The sequence below is a fragment of the Leucoraja erinacea genome, chromosome 10, assembly GCF_028641065.1.
Source record: "Leucoraja erinacea ecotype New England chromosome 10, Leri_hhj_1, whole genome shotgun sequence".
Classification (NCBI taxonomy): domain Eukaryota; kingdom Metazoa; phylum Chordata; class Chondrichthyes; order Rajiformes; family Rajidae; genus Leucoraja; species Leucoraja erinaceus.
Genome location: NC_073386.1, coordinates 15,265,710 through 15,287,745, shown reverse-complemented (window position 1 = coordinate 15,287,745; position 22,036 = coordinate 15,265,710). Strand labels below are relative to the sequence as shown.

Below are 22,036 nucleotides of genomic sequence, written 5' to 3'. Positions count from 1 at the left end.
CAGAGAAATACAATTAAATTCGAAGCACCAAACAAGAAAAATATTAAAATTAGATCATGTTTGACCTAGGTTGCAAGAGGATAAGAAGCATATATTTGTCTCCTTTGGTAGATGTGCAAGAACAAATGTGATTATCAACCAGAAGGAGGACTTAGGAGGTCAGTTTCAGGTAACACTACGGATATTAGTGTGAGTCTTACCTTTCCTGTTTACTGTGTCCAAAAGATGGCAAAATAAATGGAGCAAGAAAAATCAGTGAATGATTACGCCTCACTTCAATTGAAATAAGTATGCTTTATATTCTCCCTCTGCCTCCCTCAAACTATATCCTCGCATGACTGGATCAAAATTTAGTTGTGATATTATAGATAATACAAATTTTTTAAATTACATTTGAAAGCTTGTAGCACCATTTCCATGGCATCAAGTTTGAATCAAATACAAACAATCATTTATTTTCAGCACAAAAATACCCATTCAGAAAAACTCAAACTAAATCTGTACCTCAATCAATTTTCAAACTGGCTACCCTTTATATTTTTGCCTAATTTCTTGGCCTGGTAGCAAGATAAACCACATTCCAGAAACTCGATAACATTGTAACCTTTAATAACTTTAAAACCAAAGGCTGATAAATAGTAATACACATACTTATCAAGTCTAAGTGTTGCCCGACTCTATGACTCCATGGTGCCTTCCTGGCTGAATGTTAGTGAACAATTCAAGAATCGTATTTGAAAACTAAAACAGAAAATTCTTTCCTGGCTGGAGTTTTCACTTAATGTTCAGTTCCATCTAATATTCAAGCTACTATTCATAAGAAATCCTGCTGTAAAGCTAAATAGCTTTAGCATCCATTCTGTTGGCACAGGACTCTTCAAATAATGTTGGACTTATCTTACCTTTTGAACAGAAGAATAGCAATGACAATGATGATAATTAACACAACGGCAAGTACTGGTCCCATCACCCACAACATCTCAGGATCATCTTGTGTATTTGGCGAAGCAGTCACCTCCACCAGAATTGTATCAGAGTAGGGACTGGCAGCGTACATCTGTCAAGCAGAGGAAAAAGAAAATACATTACTGAGTTAGATGAGCTGACGGCTCTTTAGGTTATATATCTTAGTTATACTCAGTTTCAAGCGTGAAGAGTGTGTTGCCATTCCACTTGAATAAATAGAAAACCACCAACACAAAAAGCTTTTATAGCTAATTAAAAAAATAAATCTATCTTTCCTCACGCAAACATTTCTATGAGGGTATGATTACACAAACTGTTAAAGTATTTCTGAAAATTCAATATACTGAGTGCGAGTAATTATAATGTTTGTACATGAAGGGAAAATACCTAACTTTCATGAAAGATCAGTGGGTAAAAGTAAACTTAAGGAATTCTGGTGAATCATTGCTCTAAATGGCAATGTAGTCACAGTACAACCCTACTATTACTGCAGCTAATGGGTATATTGTGTGCAGTGGAAGGAAAGTATTCCTAAAGTGATAGAGCAATTAGACCAGATAACTATTAATCAGGGCAAGTAATCCTGACTGGTTACATGGCCTGGTATGCCAATTCCAAAGCGAAGGTATCCAAGAGGCTACAGAGTGTGATGGACACAGCCCTCCCCACCATTATAAGCATCTACATAAAGTACTGCCTCATGGCAATGGCATCTGTCATCAAGCATACCCACTATCCAGCTCAAGCCCTCTTCTCACTGCTACCATTGAGCAGGAAGTACAGATGTTGATGTCCCACACCACCATGTTCAGAAACAGCTACTTTCTTATTGAACTGATGCGCACAACCCTAATGCTACTTTGGCAATGAAACACTACAGATCACATCTTGCACTACCATAGAATTGTTTCCTAATTGTGTTTCACACTAGGGTCTTGTTTTGGCACAGTCTTTTTATTTTCATAGTCCTGTATGATTTACGTGTTGGGTGCTGTCGAAGTCTATGTGCCTGTGATGCTGCTATAAGCAAGATTTTCATTGTACCTATACATGTGCACGTGCATATGACAATAAACTCAACTGGACCTGACTTGGCTGGCTACTTATTAACATAAGGAAAAAAAACTATAGAATTGAGCAAGAAAGTACAGTTCTATGAAAGCATGTATTGTAAAGACCTCGGAGCTACCAAAGGCAAAAATCTGCCTGTCTGGTGCTGGTGTAGACCGAGTGACCTCTCATTTAGGTTTGTTGGGATATTTCTTCCCCATTTATCTAAAAAAAAAATTTGGAAGTTTCCCAATGTAACCTCCGAACAGATGCTCTAATTAAATAGTGTAATGTTCTTTTCACCTTTCCTCAAAACGACATAAATTTTAATCAAAGCACTAAATGTTCTCAGCTAAAATTAGGATTCAACTCATAATGCTTTCTTAATTACAAAGGAAATAGAAATTCATGTTTTAGAGATATTCCAAATGACAAAAAAAATCATGGGCAATACTGAAGTAATAATAACAATAACTCCTGAGGTAATAGTTGCTGCATAGGACGTGTAATCGGAGCAAATACTTGGTGATCATGCTCAGTTTAAAAATCACTAAATTTTTATGAGGCATTTCTAAGCAAAGAATAAAGCCAGTCATAATAATCAACATATTCTTGCATTGCCAAATTACTTCAAGGTTAGTATAAATTTCAAAATACATCAACTGATTTAACATTTCCTTTATATATAAACCTGAAGAGCCTGGTAAATCAATTTTCCTTGTCATTACTTCACGCTACATAACTACAGTGCCCTCCATAATGGTTTGGGACCCATCATTTATTTATCTGCCTCTGTACTCCACAATTTGAGATTTGTAATCAACAAAATCACATGTGGTTAAAGTGCACATTGTCAGATTTTAATAAAAGCCATTTTTATACATTTTGGTTTCACCATGTAAAAAATACAGCTGTGTTAATACATAGTCCCCCCTCCCCCCATTCCAGAGCACCATGTTTGGGACACAGTAATGTCATGTAAATGAAAGTAGTCATGCTTAGTATTTTGTTGCATATCCTTTGAATGCAATCACTGCTTGAAGTCTACGATTCATAGACATCACCAGTTGCTGGGTGTCTTCTCAGGTGATGCTCTGCCAGGCCTGTATTGCAGCCATCTTTAGCTTATGCTTGTTTTGGGGGCTAGTACCTTTCAGTTTTCTCTTCAGCATATAAAAGGCATGCTCAATTGGGTTCAGATCGGGTGAATGACTTGGCCACTCAAAAATTGAAATTTTTTAGCTTTGTAAAACTCCTTTGTTGCTTTAGCAATATGTTTGGAATTGTAGCGAGTATGTGAGAGAGCCCGGAATGAAGGCGAGGAGCCAGGCAAATTCTGTAGAGGCTTTAATGAGCACAGCACACTACTCTCCACTTCAGTGAGAAACCGAAGACTGGTCTCGCGCCAAAAATCCCTGCTCTTATCTTCATAGCTGGAAGCCGCCCCCGGACCTGTCCATAAAGTTCCGAGTGGGGTGAACCAAGGAGTGACCTACTCCCCAGGAACCGCCACAGAATCATTGTCTTGCTGTAGAATGAACTGCCAGCCAATGAGTTTTGAGACATTTGTGTGAACTTGAGCAGATTGGATGTGTCTGTACACTTCAGAATTCATTATGCTACTACCATCAGCAGTTGTATCATCCATGAAGATAAGCGAGCCAGTACCTTCAGCAGCCATACATGCCCAGGCCATAACACTCCCACCACAGATGAGGCGTTAGGCTTTGGATCTTGGGTCAGTTCCTTCTCTCCTTCATACTTTGCTCTTGCCATAACACTGATATAAGTTAATTTTTGTCTCATCTGTCCACAAGACCATTTTTCGGAACTGTAGATGCTCTTTTAAGTACTTCTTGGCAAACTATAACCTGCCCATCTATTTTTGCTGCTAACCAGTAGTTGGAATCTTGTAGTGTAGCCTCTGTATTTCTGTTCATGAAGTCTTCTGCGGACAGTGGTCATTCAAAATTCCACACCTGACTCCTGAAGAGTGTTTCTGATCTGTCGGACAGGTTTTTGGGATTTTTCTTTATTATAGAGATAATTTTTCTATTATCAGCTGTGGAGGTCTTCCTTGGCCTGCCAGTTCCTCTGCAATTAGTAATCTCACCAGTACTCTCTTTCTTCTTAATGATGTTTCAAACAGTTGATTTTGGTAAGCTTAAGGTTTGGCTGATGTCTCTGACAGTTTTATTCTCGTTTCTCAGTCTCATAATGGCTTCTTTGACTTTCATTGGCACAACTTTGGTCCTCATGTTGAAAAACAGCAAAACATTTTCCAAAGGTGATGGAAAGACTAAGTGCTGAGAGCTCTCTTGTGCCTGCATGAAGGAGGCAATTAAACGCACCTGAGCAATTACAAACACCAGTGAATAACCCATATGTCCCAAACATTACGGTGCCCTGAAATGGGGAGACTATGTATAAACACAGCTGTAATTTCTACATAGTGAAACCAAAATGTGTAAAAACACCCTTTAATAAAATCTGACAATGTGCACTGTAACCACGTGATTTTGTTTTCTATTACAATTCTCAAATTGTGGAGTACAGAGGGAAATAAATAAATGATGGGTCTTTATCCCCAACATTATAGAGGGCACTGTAATTGCCTGTGCAAGATAATCTCCCCTGAAATATGACTACATTAAATTGTAATTCACTACAGGAGGACTGTTTTTGCTTGCTGTCAGATATATTTAATGTCCAATTTTTCATTGGTGCTGTGTGACCCTAAACTGAAAGCATTCTGGGCAGATGAATAATGAATACTTTGACCAGCCCTAATGAGCCATTACAGCAAAATGAGCTTAGAACTGTGTCAACCTGTTAAACATCTTAGCAGAAAATTGCTACCTGGATGTCTACATAAATGCATTGTGTGTGTGTTATCAGACAATACTTTCAATTGCAGCAGGTATAACTTTGTAAACATTAATATATCAAAATCCCATAATTTTGTAATAGTTGCATAAATGATTACTCAACATCTTTGTTACTGTGCTTTGGTGGACTTGCAAATTGACCATGCTAATACTTTTTGATGATAATTTAATGGTTTTAGCATTTGAAGACTATAAATAGAAGAAAAATTACAAAATACATTTGAAAATCCTAACCATATACACAAAAATACATATCTGTATTGTCTAGAGAAAACACAAACAACATTTATGAAAACATCATCCGACAAAGTAAAAAAATTGTACGGAAAGTTGTCAACATATATTAGGATGATGTAATCATGAAGTCCAGTGGCATTTAGAAACGTAGAAAATAGGTGCAGGAGTAGGCCATTCGCCCTTCGAGCCAGCACTGCCATTCAATATGATCATGGCTGATCATCCAAAATCAGTACCATGTTCCTGCTTGTTCCCCATATCCCTTGATTCCGTTAGCCCTAAGAGCTAAATCTAACTCTCTCTTGAAAACATCCAGTGGCCTCTACTGCCTTCTGTGGAAGAGAATTTCACAGATTCACAACTCTCTGGGTGAAAATGTTTTTCCTCAACTCAGTCCTAAATGGCCTACCCCTTATTCTTAAATTGTGACCTGTGGTTCTGGACTCCCCCAGGTACCAGACTTGCACCTTGCATTTGTCTCTTTTAGCATGCCCACACTGCACTTATTTTTTCTGCCAATGACCCTCTCGGCATCCTATCTTGTGCTTTCAGAAGGCCATCTGCCACTGTCGCTAATGATCAGAGCCATTTAGACAGCAGCAATACATTTAAATAATACTATGGATTAAGGAAAACATTATAACCACACCCAACTTGAAGCCAATTAAAACTATTAGTATTATTTAAGATAACATTAAATATCACTGACCCCATTTAAATGAAATGAGCAACATGAGATTTCCCAGCCAATGGTCTTGTAAAGATTGTCAGACGATTGGTTCAACATTATGTGGGAATACCACAGACTTAGTGATAAGATCAGTAGCATCGCAAAAGGCCAGATGAGCCTGCATCCGACGTCTAATGTGGTATGTACTGCTCATTGACACCCGCACGAGCTATCTAAAGCTTTAGTATGGAGGTGCTGAGTAGACATCCGAGTAAACAAGCCCACATTTACAGGTGGAGTACAATCTGATGCCAGAATTTCATTATGGCAGTGAAAACATTACAGAAGCAAAAAATATTCTGATTAACATATTAGTTTAAGGTAAAGACTTATTGCTCTCTTTAGATGTTAACAAAACAGTTCTGAGAAAGATAGACACAAAAAGCTGGAGTAACTCAGTGGGACAGGCAACATCTCTGGAGAGAAGGAATGGGTGATGTTTCAGGTCGAGACCCTTCTTCAGACTGGTTAAGGATAAGGGAAACGAGAGATTTTGATGGTGATGTGGAGAGATAAAGAACACTGAATGAAAGATATGCAAAAAAGTTACACTGGTAAAGGAAACAGGACATTGTAAGCTGCTTATCAGGTGAAAATGAGAAGCTAGTGTGACTTGGGTGGGGGAGGGATAGAGTGAGAGGGAATGCCTGAAGTGAGAGAAATCAATATAATCAATATTCATACTGGGCTGTAAGCTGCCCAAGCGAAATATGAGATGCTGTTCCTCCAATTTGTGTTTAGCCTCACTCTGACAATGGAGGAAACCGAGGACAGAAAGGTCAGTGTAGGAATGGGATAGGGAATTAAAGTGTCCAGCAACCAGATCAGGTTGGTTCATGCAGGCTGAGCGAAGGTGAACTTTAATTCTCCTTCCCATTCCTACAGACATTTTTGTCCTCGGTCTCCTGCATTGTCAGGTTGAGGTTAAACGCAAATTGGAGGAATAGCATCTCATATTTCGCTTGGGCAGCTTACAGCCCAGTGGTATGACTATCGATTTCCCTCACTTCAGGTAGCCCCTGCATTCCCTCTCTCTCTCTATCCCTATCCCTCCTCCACCCAAGTCACACTAGCTTCTCGTTTTCACCCAACAAACAGCTAACAATAGCCTGTTTCCTTGATCATCGTTACTTTTTGCATATCTTTCATTCATTATTCTTTATCTTTCCACATCGCCATCTAAATGTCTCGTTTCCCTTATTCCTAACCAGTCTGAAGAAGGGTCTCGACTTGAAATGTCACCCATTCCTTCTCTCCAGAGACGCTGCTTGTCCCGCTGAGTTATTCCAGCTCTTTGTGTCTATCTTCGGTTTAACCAGCATCTGCAGTTCCTTCTTACACAGTTCTGAGAAAGATGCTTGAAGCCAATGCTCCTTGAAAAGAAGATGATGAACAGGGGCCCAATAGATCAGTATGTTTGTTTATTAAGTATAAAGTTTTGTCAGAGCATTTCAGTATTCTAGTACCTGAAAATCAGTATTTTGCTGAGGAAATCAATATTTTTACGTGGTACCATTTTGCTGAAAAAAATTGTTTTTTATGTGCAGTCATACCCATGTAAGAGTACAAGAATGAATAACTACCAATTGACATGTCTTCTACGCACCTTACTTGACAGTGCATTCATTGCCATCTCTTTGTATACTTCTGTTTGAACGGCTGCTTCCTGCTTTTAGCACCAGATGATGATGTAGAAGCCATTTTGGAAGCCGCCCACTCCCTCCCTCGCACTGTCTCCCTCCCTCCTCTCTTTCCTTCCTTCCTCCCTCCCTCTCTCTCTCTCCCCCTTTTCCTCCCTCTCTCCTTCCTTTTTTTCTCCCTCCCTCTCTTATTCTCCCTCTCACTCCTTCTCCCTCCCCGAACAGTCTGTGACCAATAGCGCTGTGACCTTAGCGCTGTGTGTAAAGCCCATAGCACTATGTGTAAAGACAATAGCGCTCCAGCTGGTAGCGCTATAATTAGAACCCATAGCGCTGTTCGTTTAAATTACCCATGGCTAAACTGACAGCGCTGTTTAAAACTGTAGCGGGACAGGCAGATCAAAGCTTATGAAAATAATCATCCAGATCTTGAAATTTAAAATGCCAATAGATTTAATCTGCTATAATTTTAGAGTTACAGTATGACTTTTTATATCCTTGCACTTTTTAAGCAACAAGATGAAACAGAAAGTCGGGCCGATTTTTAAAAAATCCGTATTTTACACAGCAAATCTGTACATCCGTATTCTTATCGCATTTCCGTACAAAATACGGAAAATCCGTACCACTTGGGAGCTCTGCTAATGATTTATGATTAATTCATTAGGAAGAATTACAAAACCTTGAAACATTCCCAAGCTACATAAAAGTCGACTTACTGCATCCTTTTCCTCAAGAGCTGCCAAAACAAAGCACAAGTAACTGTGGTTAGGAGAGAGTGGTTTGTTGTAAAATCCTCCATAATTCCGTTCATCTCCAAGCGTGAATGTGTCAGGCAGTTTCTGTAGCTGGGCAGCAATGTATGGTTTTAGCCTCTCCGACTGCCGTCGACGTCGGATGCCGTGCTGCTGGCTTATCCCTTCAAACAACTAAACACACACAAAAAAGGCATTTTAGGTCCTTTTTCCTTTTTAGCCACTGTTCTAATAATAATAATAATAATACTTTATTATCATTGTAATTACATACAACAAAATACCATGTCACAATACAAGACTACATGGTGAGTCAGGCAGCGTCTCTGGAGAACATGACCTTTTGGATACGATGATTAGCCCCAATCTTTTTGGGGAGGCAGGGGTGACTAAAACTAGAGGGCACAGATTTAAAATAGGTTGGGGAAGATTTAAAAGGGACCAAAGGGACAACTTTCCATACCAAGGATGGTTGGGTATATGGAATGAACTGGCAAACAAAGTGGTGAAAGGGGGGGGGGGGGGGGAGAGATTACAACATGTAAATGGCACTTAGACAGGGTAAAAAATGTTTGGAAATATAAGGTGCAGGCAAGTGGAACTTGGGTAACATTTTGGACTGTCCCACTTAGGCCAGCAGTCGCCTGAAAAACCGGCAACTGGAACGGCGAATGTCAGAGTGAAACACACACACACACACATCGCTTCCTAGACCAGCCTGTTATGCAGGCGGGGGACAGGGCAAGCGGGGGGAGTGCTGTCTGAGTGAAATTCACACGGTGCAAAGCCAAGGTGATACAGACACACCTGGAACTGGAAGGTTGGCGCTGTAATTAAAACGGCTAGCACAGTGTACACTATGTTAGCCATCTTAATTACAGCGCCAACCTTTAAAAGAGGTGTGGGAGAAGGAGTGGAGCCAACTTTTAAGCAGCCAGAGATACACGGGTGTGAGGCTCAGCGGACATTAACATTACCGGTCGGTTACCCTTGGTTCTGAAAACTACTGCTTACAGTTTTTTTTCCCCAATGAGCCAATGAAATTCACCAGTCAGCACCGGCTACAACCAGCGAGAACCTTCGACCTCCTGGCGACCCACCTACGGCACGAGAATTCTCGCTACTCTCCATGGTGGCTTCATTCTAGTCGCCGCTAATTTTTCAACATGTTGAAAAATTTGCGGCAACAATAATGAGGCCACGGCTAGTTACCAGAATGCGGGAACTCCTCACGACCATGAAGGCGACTCCCCGGCAACCACCCGCGAACATGTGGTGACTGCATAGTCTCCTGCAGTCGCATAAAAAGTTGCCTAAGTGGGATAGGCCCATTAATCATGCTGGACAAGTTGGGCCAAAAAGGCTTGTTTCCATGCTGCAAAGCTCTATGACTCATTACATGACTAATTATTAAATGACTAAATATTACAGATGTATGAGGTATAGGTAACATGGTACTGAACAAAGGCCTTACATCATCAAGGTCCATCTCCTCAGGATTTTGCAATTTCTCTGGAACAGAACGTGCAGTCCTATCCAGTGGTACCACAACAATAAAATACCACCTGAAAGAGAGATTAAACAATCGAAATAAAGAAAAAGAAGCGTGCCAAATTCTCAAAGCAAATGCACAAGATGGCTTTTCAGTTCAGTGCGTGACAAAAACGGTGTAGATTGGAGCAATGGGGCAACATTTTACATTGATGAATTCAGGCATGATAGGAGCATACATTCCAGAAAACCAGATACGTCATTTACATGGCAATGCCACATCCTAATGTAGCCTATTTTAACTGAAGTGCTAGTGATGGCCAACCCAATCTTGAAGTTTTGAATATCACTTATATCCACTAATTTCAGTGACATGCACAGAGGACCCTCGTAATATGTATTACAGTAGGAAGCAACATTGAATGCGCAAGATTTGCTGGGCATTTCAAACCAAAGTGTATATAAATTTAAAATCTGGAGAGACACGGATAATTTCAATATTTAAGTCAATTAACCATCCATACACATTTTTAATAGGGAAAGCATATTAATTCCACATATTACAGTGATGCCACATTAAAAGTATGGGTGGGTGGCACAGTTAGGTCATTCATACTGGCTTATTCTATAGTCCTAAACTGTTCTGTATTTTTGCTTACGATAGTCTGTTGTCCTGCAGCAAGCAAGAATTTCATTGTCCTATCTGGGACACATGACAATAAACTCTCTTGACTTGACTTACTATAAGGTTGCTTGGATTTGTGAAATGTCTGTTTTCTATCGTAACGCTCTACACACTTGCTAGAATTTTTACATTTCATTGAGTATTCACTATAACACTACCTATAATTAAATAATGGAATTTACATCAATTAATCCCATAAAACATCTTGTTATTATTATTATTGTTTAACTTAAATGGTGCTTTAAAAATGCATGGGAGAAATTACATAGTCAAATTACCGTAAATCAGGTCATCACAACCTGAGAAGGTCCTGTAATCTCTCACATTTTCTGATTATATTTTATTTATAAAACAAATGCTAAGAAACAGGTTAGTAAATTCAGAAGAGTTTCAAAAGTACAGTGAATTCAGATCTTACTTGACAATGGCAGTAGTCTGAACCTTGGGCAAGTTAATTGGTAACTTGCCATCCTGGATGTTCTTGCTGTACACAATTGGTTTTGTTTTCAGCAAGTTAGGAGCAGTTCGGATCGATACCACCTGCTGCAGCCCACCAGCACTGTTCCCACGGTTGGTTAATACAAAGGAGTATTCAGTATCAGGCTGAAGCTTTGTAATAAGTTTTCGCATGGATTGCCCATCTACTTCTACACTTTGGCCATTATATAGGATCTGAGGAAGTAATAATATGTGACTAAAACATGATATCAAAAAGACACCTGTTCGCTTATCAAAGGAACATTTCAACTTAATTTATGTTTGCTTTCAAAGAAATAATCCACATCCAGGTATGCTTGGAAAATAGACAACATTAGAGATTAAAATCAAACAAAAAAAATGGTGATGCTTGAAATCTGAAATATGAAGAGACAATGCTGGACTTGCTCAGTGGATCAGGCAGTATATAACATGAGAAACAGAGTAGATATTTCAGTTGTTATCTCTCATCAGTACCAAGACAAGTTAGAAATTACATCCCCCCCTACAATTAGTGTAAAGAAGGTTCCAAACTGAAACGTCACCTATCGATTTTACTTAGAGATGTTGCATGATCTGTTGAGTTACTCCAGCATTTTGGCTATCTTTAGAAATGACTTGATAATAGTCTAATGTGCTTCGGATTGTATCCTAACTAAAAAAAAGATTTAATCCCATGGCATGGTAGTGTGGCGAGGAAAGTTGCTGTCTCACAGCTTCAGTGACCCCAGAGTCAGTCCTGACCATGAATGGTCACCATGTGGCGTTTGCACATTGTCCTTGGCCACGTGGGTATCCTCTGGGTGCTCTCATTACCTCCCACATCTCAAAGGTATGATTTGGTAGGTTAATTAGTCATTGTAAAGTGCTTCTAGTGTAGATGAGCACACAAAATTTGGAAATTGAGGACAATATGGGGAGAATAAAACAGAATAGTATGTTTAGTATAAATGGTGATGGCAGGCAGTTAGCTGAAGCACCTGTTTTTATACTGTGTGATTCAACTGCATTTTGTGATCCCATTAGTTTTGCAAACATCATCATCGGCGGTCACTCGAAACGAGTATGACTGTCCTCTCATCTCCAAAGGGTCGTCTACTTGTGGGTCTGCAGATATTTGTAGAGGCCGAACCGCGATCCACACACCCTGGTGCAACGTGGGCAGTGGAAACTGGTGGTGGTTGGTAGTTGTCGAGCCCCCTTCTCTCTCTCTCTTATGGTGCTGTTGCCTTGTCTCTGCACCACGGCGTAGTACCATTTCATGACGTGCAGCTCCTTCCTGCATGGATTTCCTCCAGGAGTGCCTGTCCAGTGCAATGTGCTCCCACCAGTTGCTCGATGTGACGTGGAATTTCTTCAGACTGTTCTTGATGTTGTCCTTGAAACATTTCTTTGGTCCGCCGGGGTCTCGCCGACCTTCCTTCATTTGAGAGTACAGGATTTGTTTAGGGAGACGTGTGTTGGACATGCAGATGACATGGCCAGTCCATCGAAGTTAGTGCTGAATTATTGTGGTGGTGATGCTGGTCATGTTGGCTTCCTCCAAAACACTGATGTAGGTGTGTTTGTTTTCCCAGCTGATACTCAGAATCTTTCGTAAGGTATTGTTCCAGGGCTCTCAGATGCCTGCTGTAGGTGGTCCATGACTCGGCTCCATACAACAGGGTGGAGTGGACAATGGCTCTGTGGACCAGCAGTTTTGTTTGAGCCTTTAGGTCTTGGTCTTCAAAGACTCTTTTCCTGAGTCTGGCGTAGGCTCCACTGGCACAACTGGGGCGATGGTTGACCTTAGAGTCAATGTCAGATTTTGCAATCACCACTATTAAAATAGATGTCCTAACAACAGTGTTTTTTGTGGGAGCTTGCTTTGTGCTGAAGGACAATTCTTTCCCAAGCATAGCACAAACTGATGGAGAAACCTAGCAAGTTGAGCAACATCTGCGGGGACAAAGGAATGGTGATCTTTCCGGTTGAAATGGTCCATCAGGATCAATCGTGCAAAGGGGAGATAGCTATTATAATTGGGTAACAGGAAGGGGTGAGGCAGAGGCAGGCAGGTTATAATATCTGTAGTCTTTTGTGTTACCAATTCGTAATACTATGACACATTGTATACATTTCAAAAGAGCTTCTCATTGTATGTAAATGGCGTCAAGGAAAGAGCGTTCCATCGCCCTGTTTCCACCAATCTTTCCACCACCACGCACAAGAAGAGACAAGACAAACACCATTGTATGCAGATGCTGAGAAGTGTGTTCAGCTCTGGCTGAACAACTACTAATCTTGTGTGTAGACTCGATAAGAAGAAGATTATATGTAAATCATTTTGCATTGTCTTGAGGTTGGAAATGTTGCTCTATAAATGCGTCTTTTTTAATAAACGAAGTCAGTGCTGCAATAAGACTTTAAATTTGTTGACCTGTCTACCTGTCCCCGGTGTTGCGAAGGATGGGCCTGGCGCAGATGCCACGCAATGTGCCAGTCAGCTGGACATTGCCGCACCATCTGTCGCTTGTGCAAAGGTTCTTCCGGACCAACACCTTTGATCACAAATCCATCGGGCAGTGGTCAGCACGGAACGTCCTGCAGGCACTGCAGGGAAAGGACTCGATGGATCCTGTGGCGTGGTTCCTTAAGCAGACTGCCCAGCTTGTCTGGCAAAATGCCTCATCGCCAGAACTCACCAACAAGCACGAAGACCTGGCTTGGCTGGCGGTGAGGGGAGTCCTCCCAGTCAGATCCTTCTTGCACCGTCAGAACCACACTACCAGCGCACGCTGCCCTCGGGACGGCTGCTGTGGAGAGGAGACGGTTGCCAACCTCTTTGCAGAGTGTGGATTTGCAAAGAGAGTCTGGAGAGATTTGCAAGGGTCCTTGTCACGGTTAATTCCGAACAGCTCCGTCACAGAGGACTCAGTGATTTACGAACTGTTCCCAGAGACGCATTCAGGGACTGACATCGAGTGCTGCTGGAAGGTCATCAACTCGGTGAAAGACGCTCTTTGGTCTGCCCGAGCGTTGTTCACCACCCAGCAGAGCGAGGTGTCCATCGGCGAATGTTACCGACTTGCCCGCTGCAGACTGCAGGAGTACGTGCTGAGGGACGCACTGAAGCTCGATGCAGCCAAGGCTCGGTGGGGGAGGACCACAGGGTCCTTCCGCTGCTGGACATGGGTGGCAGGGTGTAGTGGAGACGCCAAAATAAGGGAAGGGACTCCACGCTATTGGGCCACATGAGTGGCAAGGGTGGGGGATAAATTTATGAAATTTCAGCAATGTTTGTAAACAGTATTGAATGTTTGTATAGCTTCCGGAAATGTCGGATGAATTTTTTGCACAGTTCATGTATTGTATGTTTATTACCTGAATAAATTTTTAAAATTTCAAAAAAAATTTATTTTGAAATTTGAAGTCTATTCGCATATGATTCTTGCTTGTCTTGATGTCCAATTCTTCCAATGCTGCATTGGAACACAATAGAGTGGCTGGTTTCAAATAAAAACAGGTCTGCTAACACAAATCTAGGATGTTTTAATACCACTACCGTCAAGTGGCCCACCTCGGTTAAACATGAAATCATAGACAGGCTGGTCAAGAATACACATCTGGAAAGAATGGGAATTAAAACGCTACGAATTCGATACCGTATGAACAGATCCACGGACAATGCTGTCTCCCAGGTTCTGCCCAACTCTCTCTCACCTGAAAGTCATAATTTGAAAAATAACCAATGCTTTCATAGACTTCAAATCTCAGATTATTTCAAAAAATAGTCCCAACCAGACTTCATAATATGGCTTCCGACTGCTGGATGAAGCAATGAAGACCAAGGCGGAATCAGCTAATTTAATATCGTACTTATATAACATCATTTAAACCTAGAAATACCCACAACACCAGATGGAATTAGAAAGATGGGGGGAACATCGAATTCCCTCATCCTGAGCACAAAAGAGGACTGGGTCCTCATTTACCCAGGTGTACTCCCTGTACACACATGACGGTGTGGCTAGGTCCAGCTCCAACTATAGATCAAGTTTCAAAAACTGAATGACACTGTGGCGGTGGGCCTAATCTCCGATAACGATGAGAAATGCCTAGCAAGAGGAGGTGGCTGATCTGGCACTCTGGTGTCAGGTTGTACAAAAATCCCTCTGGTATGTCAAAAAAAAATTAAGGAAAATTGATCATGGACTTTAAACTGGTACCAACACCGAGAATGGACACCATTGGATATATCGGAAGATACTGTGGATAGGGTGAGCTGCTTGAAATACCTGGCATTCCACATCTCAGAGGATCTGACATGGGAAAAACACGCTTATACTGGTGAAAGGCAAGGCAAAATGCCACCTCAGGCAATTGAGGACATTCAGAGTATCTCTGAGGATCCTCCAGTGCTTATATCAGCGGCTGTGGAAAAGCGCCGGGACACCAACAATAAAAATGTGGATATCAAATATCTCTTTGAAACATTACACTCTGGAAGAGATGTGGATTCCTCCTTAGCAGGTAAAGCAGACCAATTTCAAAAGACGTGAACTGCTTCTGCCCTAGGACAAGAAGGCTCTGCAATAGTAATGCGTTCGGCCGAACGCACTATGGGAAATACACTCGAATCCCCCCCTGCAGTAACTATACATCAGAAGTAAAAATCTAGAGTCAACAAGATGATTGGGGACCCCTCTCCCCGGCAACAGACTGTTCCAGCTGCTAGAGCGTCAGGCAACCGCATCCTTGCAATGCTGTGTAGGGTCTATTTTCTGACTTTACTTCCTTAGCTAACTTCTTAGGACTATAAACTCCTATCTTTTCCAGGGACTAAACTACTGCACGATTTACTGTTGCACTTTCTTTTTAAATTCCTAACTTCTTCTTTTTTCTTAAAGCTCTCCCAAAAAAATTAAAATGAATTCTATTTTGGTTTTAAAAAATGTATCAAGATATATGTGTTGTGTAGAATTGTAATTTACCGTACTTCTTCAAAAAAAAAAAAAAAAAAAAAAAAACAAAAAAAAAAAAAAAAAAAAAAAAAAAAAAAAAAAAAAAAGAAAAAAAGAAAAAGAAATTTGAAAAGTCTATTCGCATATGATTCTTGCTTGTCTTGATGTGTTCTTCTTCCCTGCTGCATTGGAAACCTTAGAGTGGCTTAGTTTCCGAATAATTAACAGGTTGCTAACACAAATCTAGGATGTGGTGTCTGAATGACTACCGTCCAGTGGCCCTCACCTCGGTAGTCATGAAATGCTTTGAGAGGCTGGTCAAGAAACACATCTGCACCTTCCTCCCTCGCAACATGGACCCGCTACAATTCGCATACCGTCCGAACAGATCCACGGACAATGCGGTCTCCCAGGTTCTGCCCACCGCTCTCTCTCACCTTGACAGTCAGAAGGGGGGCTATGTGAGGGTGCTGTTCATAGACTTCAGTTCAGCCTTCAACACGATAGTCCCCACCAGACTTGCTGAGAAGCTGCTGGAATTGGGGTTCAACACCCCCGTGTGCCTGGGTCCTGGACTTTCTCACCACCAGGCCCCAGGTAGTCAAGATGGGGGGAAATACATCGAAGTCCCTCATCCTGAGCACATCCTGAGGCTGCGTCCTCAGCCCCCCCACTGTACTCCCTGTACACACATGACTGTGTGGCTAGGTTCAGCTCCAACTATAATCAAGTTTGCTGATGACACTGTGGTGGTGGGCCTGATCTCCGATAACGATGAGAAGGCCTAGCGGGAGGAGGTGGCTGATCTGGCACTCTGGTGTCAGGTTAACAGCCTCCTCTTGAATGTCAAAAAAAAACTAAGGAGCTGATCGTGGACTTTAGGAGGGCACAACATCCGAGGACGTACACACCATTGAAGATAAATGGGGATACTGTGGATAGGGTGAGCTGCTTGAAATACCTGGTAGTCCACATCTCAGAGGATCTGACATGGACATCACACGCTGCAGCACTGGTGAGTAAGGCAAGGCAGCGCCTTTACCACCTCAGGCAATTGAGGACATTCAGAGTATCTCTGAGGATCTTCCAGTGCTTATACTCAGCGGCTGTGGAAAGCATCTTGGCTGGAAACATCACAATTTGGTTTGGGAACTGCTCTGCCCAGGACAAGAAGGCTCTGCAGAGAGTAGTGCGTTCGGCCGAACGCACTATGGGAACTACACTCGCCCCCCCTGCAGTAACTATACATCAGAAGGTGCAAATCTAGAGTCAACAAGATGATAGGGGACCCCTTCCACCCCAGCAACAGACTGTTCCAGCTGCTACGGTCAGGCAACCGCGTCCGTTGCCATGCTGTGTAAATGGAGAGGATGAGAAGGAGTTTCTTCCCAGAGGCCATTAGGACTGTAAACTCCTATCTCACCAGGGACTAAACTACTGTACCGATTTACTGTTGTGTGGTGTCTTTTTAAATTCCTGTTTCTTCTTTTTTTTCTCTCTCCCACAAATATGTAATTACTGATTCTGTTCCATTCTATTTTGTCGTTTTTTTTGCACAATCCGCAAGCATTGCCACTTTTCATTTCACTGCACATCTTGTATGCTTATGTGACAAATAAACTTGACTTGATTTAGGAATCACTTCCATTCGAACACAAAATAGGTTTAGAGTGGCTTACACCTAACTGTACATACTGCACTGAATTATTACAAACATGACATTAGCCTCTTTTGGAGTAAGCATTCACGGGTCAGGATTTAATTGAAATCTGGGAATGAAACTAATCTTAGCCTGACGTGTGTAGCAGAATTGTGTTTCTAAATTGCCTAATCACACACCTGTTGAAAACCCATCTAAAGTTCAAATTGAGTCTGATTTCTATCAATTCTGGCTTAACTTGCATGGAAACTGATAATTCTTCAAAAATCAAATGTCGTACCACTGCTGCACATCTCAGATATAATGTGTTCAAGAAGGAACTGCAGATGCTGGAAGACCGAAGGTACACAAAATTGCTGGAGAAACTCAGCGGGTGCAGCAGCATCTATGGAGCGAAGGAAATAGGTGACGTTTCGGGCCAAAAACCCTTCTTCAGGCCATCCTGGTGGGGGGGGGGGGTGAAGAAGGAAGGAAAAATCCAGGGAAGGAGCCCGAGGGCGGGGGGATGGGATGGGAGCCTAGATGGTTAAGGAAGGGGAGGACGCGCAAGGGCTAGCAAAATCTGGGAGAATTCAAAGTTCAGTCTGAGGACGCAAGCTGCCCAGGCGGAAACGTTGGTGCTGTTCCCCAATTTCCATGATTGCTGCTCTGGCAATGGCTGAGACCCAGGACAGAGCGGTCAGATTAGGAATGGGAGTGGGAGTTGAAGTGCTGAGCCACCGGGAGATCAGGTAGGTTATTGCGGACTGAGCGTAGGTGTTCGGCATGTCCTGAAATACAACCCAAGGCATGAAGTACTCTGGAAAATAGCACAAACTATGAAAAAATAATTCAATTAAAGTAAGTAAAAACCCTTATGCATGAAATATCAATCTTCCTTGCTGAGCAATGGACAAATAAACTTGAATTGTATTTGTCAATAAATTCTAACCATTGCGCAAAACAAGAACACACAGATTTTATTAGAATATACTTCTTTAAATCAAGTTCTTATTATTCACAAAGGATAGAGACATGGATTTGCACAGATAACAAACAATAAGTGTGGATACCACCCTCTCCTTTACACACTCCCAAATACGTGGAGGATTTTTAATGTGTATTTGCCGGTATTAACATGCATTAATAAACCAGGGGGACATTTGCCCTTGTTGATGCTTATATCAGCTAGAGACACAATGTTGCGGGGAACACATTGAGACCCTGGTACATAACTCATCTATTTGGAATCGCAATGTTGCCACTGTTCCCTGAAAACGAGGACATTTCCGATCCACTGGTATGGAATGTCTCATCTGGGAACAGATGCGGCGTAGGCGGTGGAATTGGGAGTAGGGGATGGAGTCTTTAAAAGGAGGCAGGGTTATCAGACGTGTAATCCAGATAGCCATGTGAGTCAGTTGGTTTGTAGTGTATGTCGGTCAGAAGTCTGTCCCCTCTAGTGCATTGATGGCTGTCCCACGAGATTCCTTAACCGCTGGTTCCAGGAGCCGGCGTACCACCCCCAAAGAAGGTGGAAAAGGAGGAAGGCAGTATTAGAGGAACTATGGAGGGAAGGGCAACTGAGGGTTCTTGGAATAGGAATGAGTTTGGGAAAACCCTTGGTATTGAATCAATCCGTGAGCACTGAAGCCTCATCCAAAGGCAGTATTAGCGGGACGGGCGATGGCCTCCGTTGCGCTCAGAGAACCTTGAAGGTCAAAGTGCATCAGGGTCCCTACCTTCCCCCACCGACAGGCTTATGACCCCCATCACCCCCCCCCCAGGTCCACAGACGAGGGGGGAGGGGGGGGGCAGTGCCCTGACAATGGGCCATGATTATGTCCTTGTATGTCGACGACTGGAATTATGAGAGTCCCGAGGACTGTGACTTTACTGCCCCCCTCCTTTCTTATTTGGTTAAGACTGCGGCGCCTCGCATCTGGGGGTGGTACTCCCGCTACTGGGACCGGCCGTTAAGGAATCTATAGGGACAGCCCTTAATGCACTAGAGGGGTTGGACAATTGGACTGAGCACTCCTCCTCGAGGCAACAAGTGAGGAGGAGGGTGTGGCGTAGGGGCATCTGTTTCTGGCTCTACTGCAAGCTGGAGTGGACAAGGAACAGATGGACAGTGTTCCCACAAGCACCCTTTCGAAAATACATCGTGAGAAAAAGGGGAATCATGGGCAGAATTTTTTTTTTAAAAACTAGCCCAAGACGAAAGCCCCTGGGGATGGACCGTGCCGGTTCCTGAAGACTAGGGGTGTGGCCAGGATCCCCGGCGGCCCTCGATCTATAGGGCACCCCTAGGCCAGTTACCCTCCCCAATGGGATCGCTGTGTCCCACTGCATGGCTGCGAGGATGGTGGAACAGGTGCTCCCGCTTGCTTTACGGCGGGTGAATGTCCCTTTTGAATTGCAGGTGTCTCGTGAGGAGGAGTGGAGTGTGTGGCATCAGTATGACGGACAACGGGCGCGTCTCGGCCTCTGGTCAAAGACGTTGCCTGATCCCGCCGCGTGATATTCACCCTTTGGAGGACAGTTATTTGCATGTTACTTGGCACTCCTTGCTACCAAACACTGTACGCCGGGTGGGATGGTGGTTATGCGCCCTCACTAACCTATTATGACCTGGATTAAGTCCGCCAATGTTTCCCATATGGACGAACACGTACAGCGCTCCTTTATTGTAAAATGGAAATGGCAGGGTTGAGAGAGGCCCCAATGGTGTTAGCCGTCTACATGAGGTCATGGCCCTCCCTTTGTCTGATGACAATACTCCAGTCCCACTGTACACCAACTCCTGTGCAGTTGGCAACAATATGGCTGTATGGATGACACAGTGGCAGTCCCAGGGGTGGGCGATACATGGTCTGCACCAGTTAATGACAATGGATCCCACCTTACAGGGAACAAAGTACAAGAGTGGGCAGCTGATAATGGGGTGCAGTGAACCCTCCACAGCCCGTATGGAGCGTGTGAATGGTCTACTAAAAGAGCAGATATACGTACACTAACCTCCTCCCACAGACTCAAGGGGTGGGTCCTTGTGTTACAGAAAGCAGTGAACAACTTGAACCAATGACCTGTGAGGCAGGTGAGACACCCATGAGCCGACATCTGGCTGTTGCAGTCGAGCCAGATGACGCCACATCGACGAAAGACCATCGGGAAGACGCCCGGAAGGTGTTCTTGGTTCTTGGTTTCTTGATCCTCCAAAATATTCCAAATGGAATTTAAACTGGAGGTGGTGGAGGGAGGGCTTAAGCCAGAAAGAGATATTGGGAAGAAAGAGCTACTTTAAATTTAGTTGCATCTGGTTGGGTAACTATAGTTGGGTGGAGATTATTCCATGCTGGGACCCCCTCGCAAGGGGGAAGTTATTGTCGCAGCGCAGGGCAATACGTGATGGCTTATGGTGGGATGGGAGGATGGGAGTGAGCATGCTCCGCCCTCTCTCTACAGAACAATCGTGAGGCGCATCATGTATAGCGGACGATGGCATGGGCTGATACTTCTCCTGCTGCACTGTCTTTCTGCACGGAATCAAACACCTATCTCTCGCTCCTGCACGCGTACCTACGTAAACTGGGTTTGTGCACATGTCCAACATCACTGACAATAGGATTACTCTGGGGCTAGTATAGGCAGGGCAGGCTATACAAAGCCCTGAGTGTCGAAATGGTGGCAATACGAACTGTCGCCTTACAGAATCGCATGGCCCTGGACTTCCTACTAGCCGAGAAAAAGGGGACTTGTGCCATCATAGGGAGAGAATGCTGCTCGTGCATACCAGATGCCAATGAGAAGATTACAAACCTGGTGGCCCACATACGAGAACAAGTTGAGGCCTTGAATAAAGTTGGTAAACAGTTGCACGATGAAGCCTCGGAGAGCGCATGGTGGAATTTGTGGTTAGAATGTACAGGCACAGTATATTTGAAAATAAACATTAAGTGGTTTATGGGGGAGTGAAATAAATCTACCAACATTTTGAATATTTTCCAGATCAGCTGAATTGAGGATTATATAATATTTTTATATTATTTTAATGGGGCAGTAAACACAATATGCCAAGATGTATTATTTCGACTCCATGAAACATAATGAAAACTCACAGGGGAGTGCTGTCTTAAATGGGCATATGCTATGAAACGTGTAAAACCTTCTTATCTTGATTCACTGGAAAAATATTTATACTTCGGCAGTTAGTTGGATTATTTCTTTCTCAATGGAAAACAATAGGTTACATTAATCTGGTAAAATACCACTAAAACAGTTCTTTGGAAATTGATATGACAGCCATCTAAATCAACAGGTGGTGTATGGAAGATCTGTTCCTGACATTTTCTTTGCAAGAATGAAAAAGTATTATGCAGAATACCAACATATAGATCTACAATTTTGTGCAATTACCATGTTGTTAGTTTACGGAGTTGAACATACTTTACATTTAGGAATGAAGGTAAATGGAATAATCACATATCTGATTCCATTTTCATTTAAATTTCTTTTGAATGAATAACTATGCT

General features: G+C 42.7%; 1 protein-coding gene across 8 annotated transcripts in view; it reads right to left on the bottom strand.

Moving 5' to 3' along the window:
- The window catches only part of ptprfa (protein tyrosine phosphatase receptor type Fa), a 321,092-nt gene that overhangs the window by 72,712 nt on the left and 226,344 nt on the right, over positions 1-22,036 (bottom strand). For all 8 annotated transcript variants that reach the window (XM_055641521.1, XM_055641525.1, XM_055641524.1 and 5 more), the window contains 4 exons: positions 10,861-11,114; positions 9,741-9,831; positions 8,231-8,440; positions 903-1,057 (listed from right to left, as the gene is read on the bottom strand). In XM_055641521.1, coding sequence (XP_055497496.1) covers positions 903-1,057; positions 8,231-8,440; positions 9,741-9,831; positions 10,861-11,114 — 710 coding nt within the window. The remainder of the gene's footprint in view (positions 1-902; positions 1,058-8,230; positions 8,441-9,740; positions 9,832-10,860; positions 11,115-22,036) is intronic.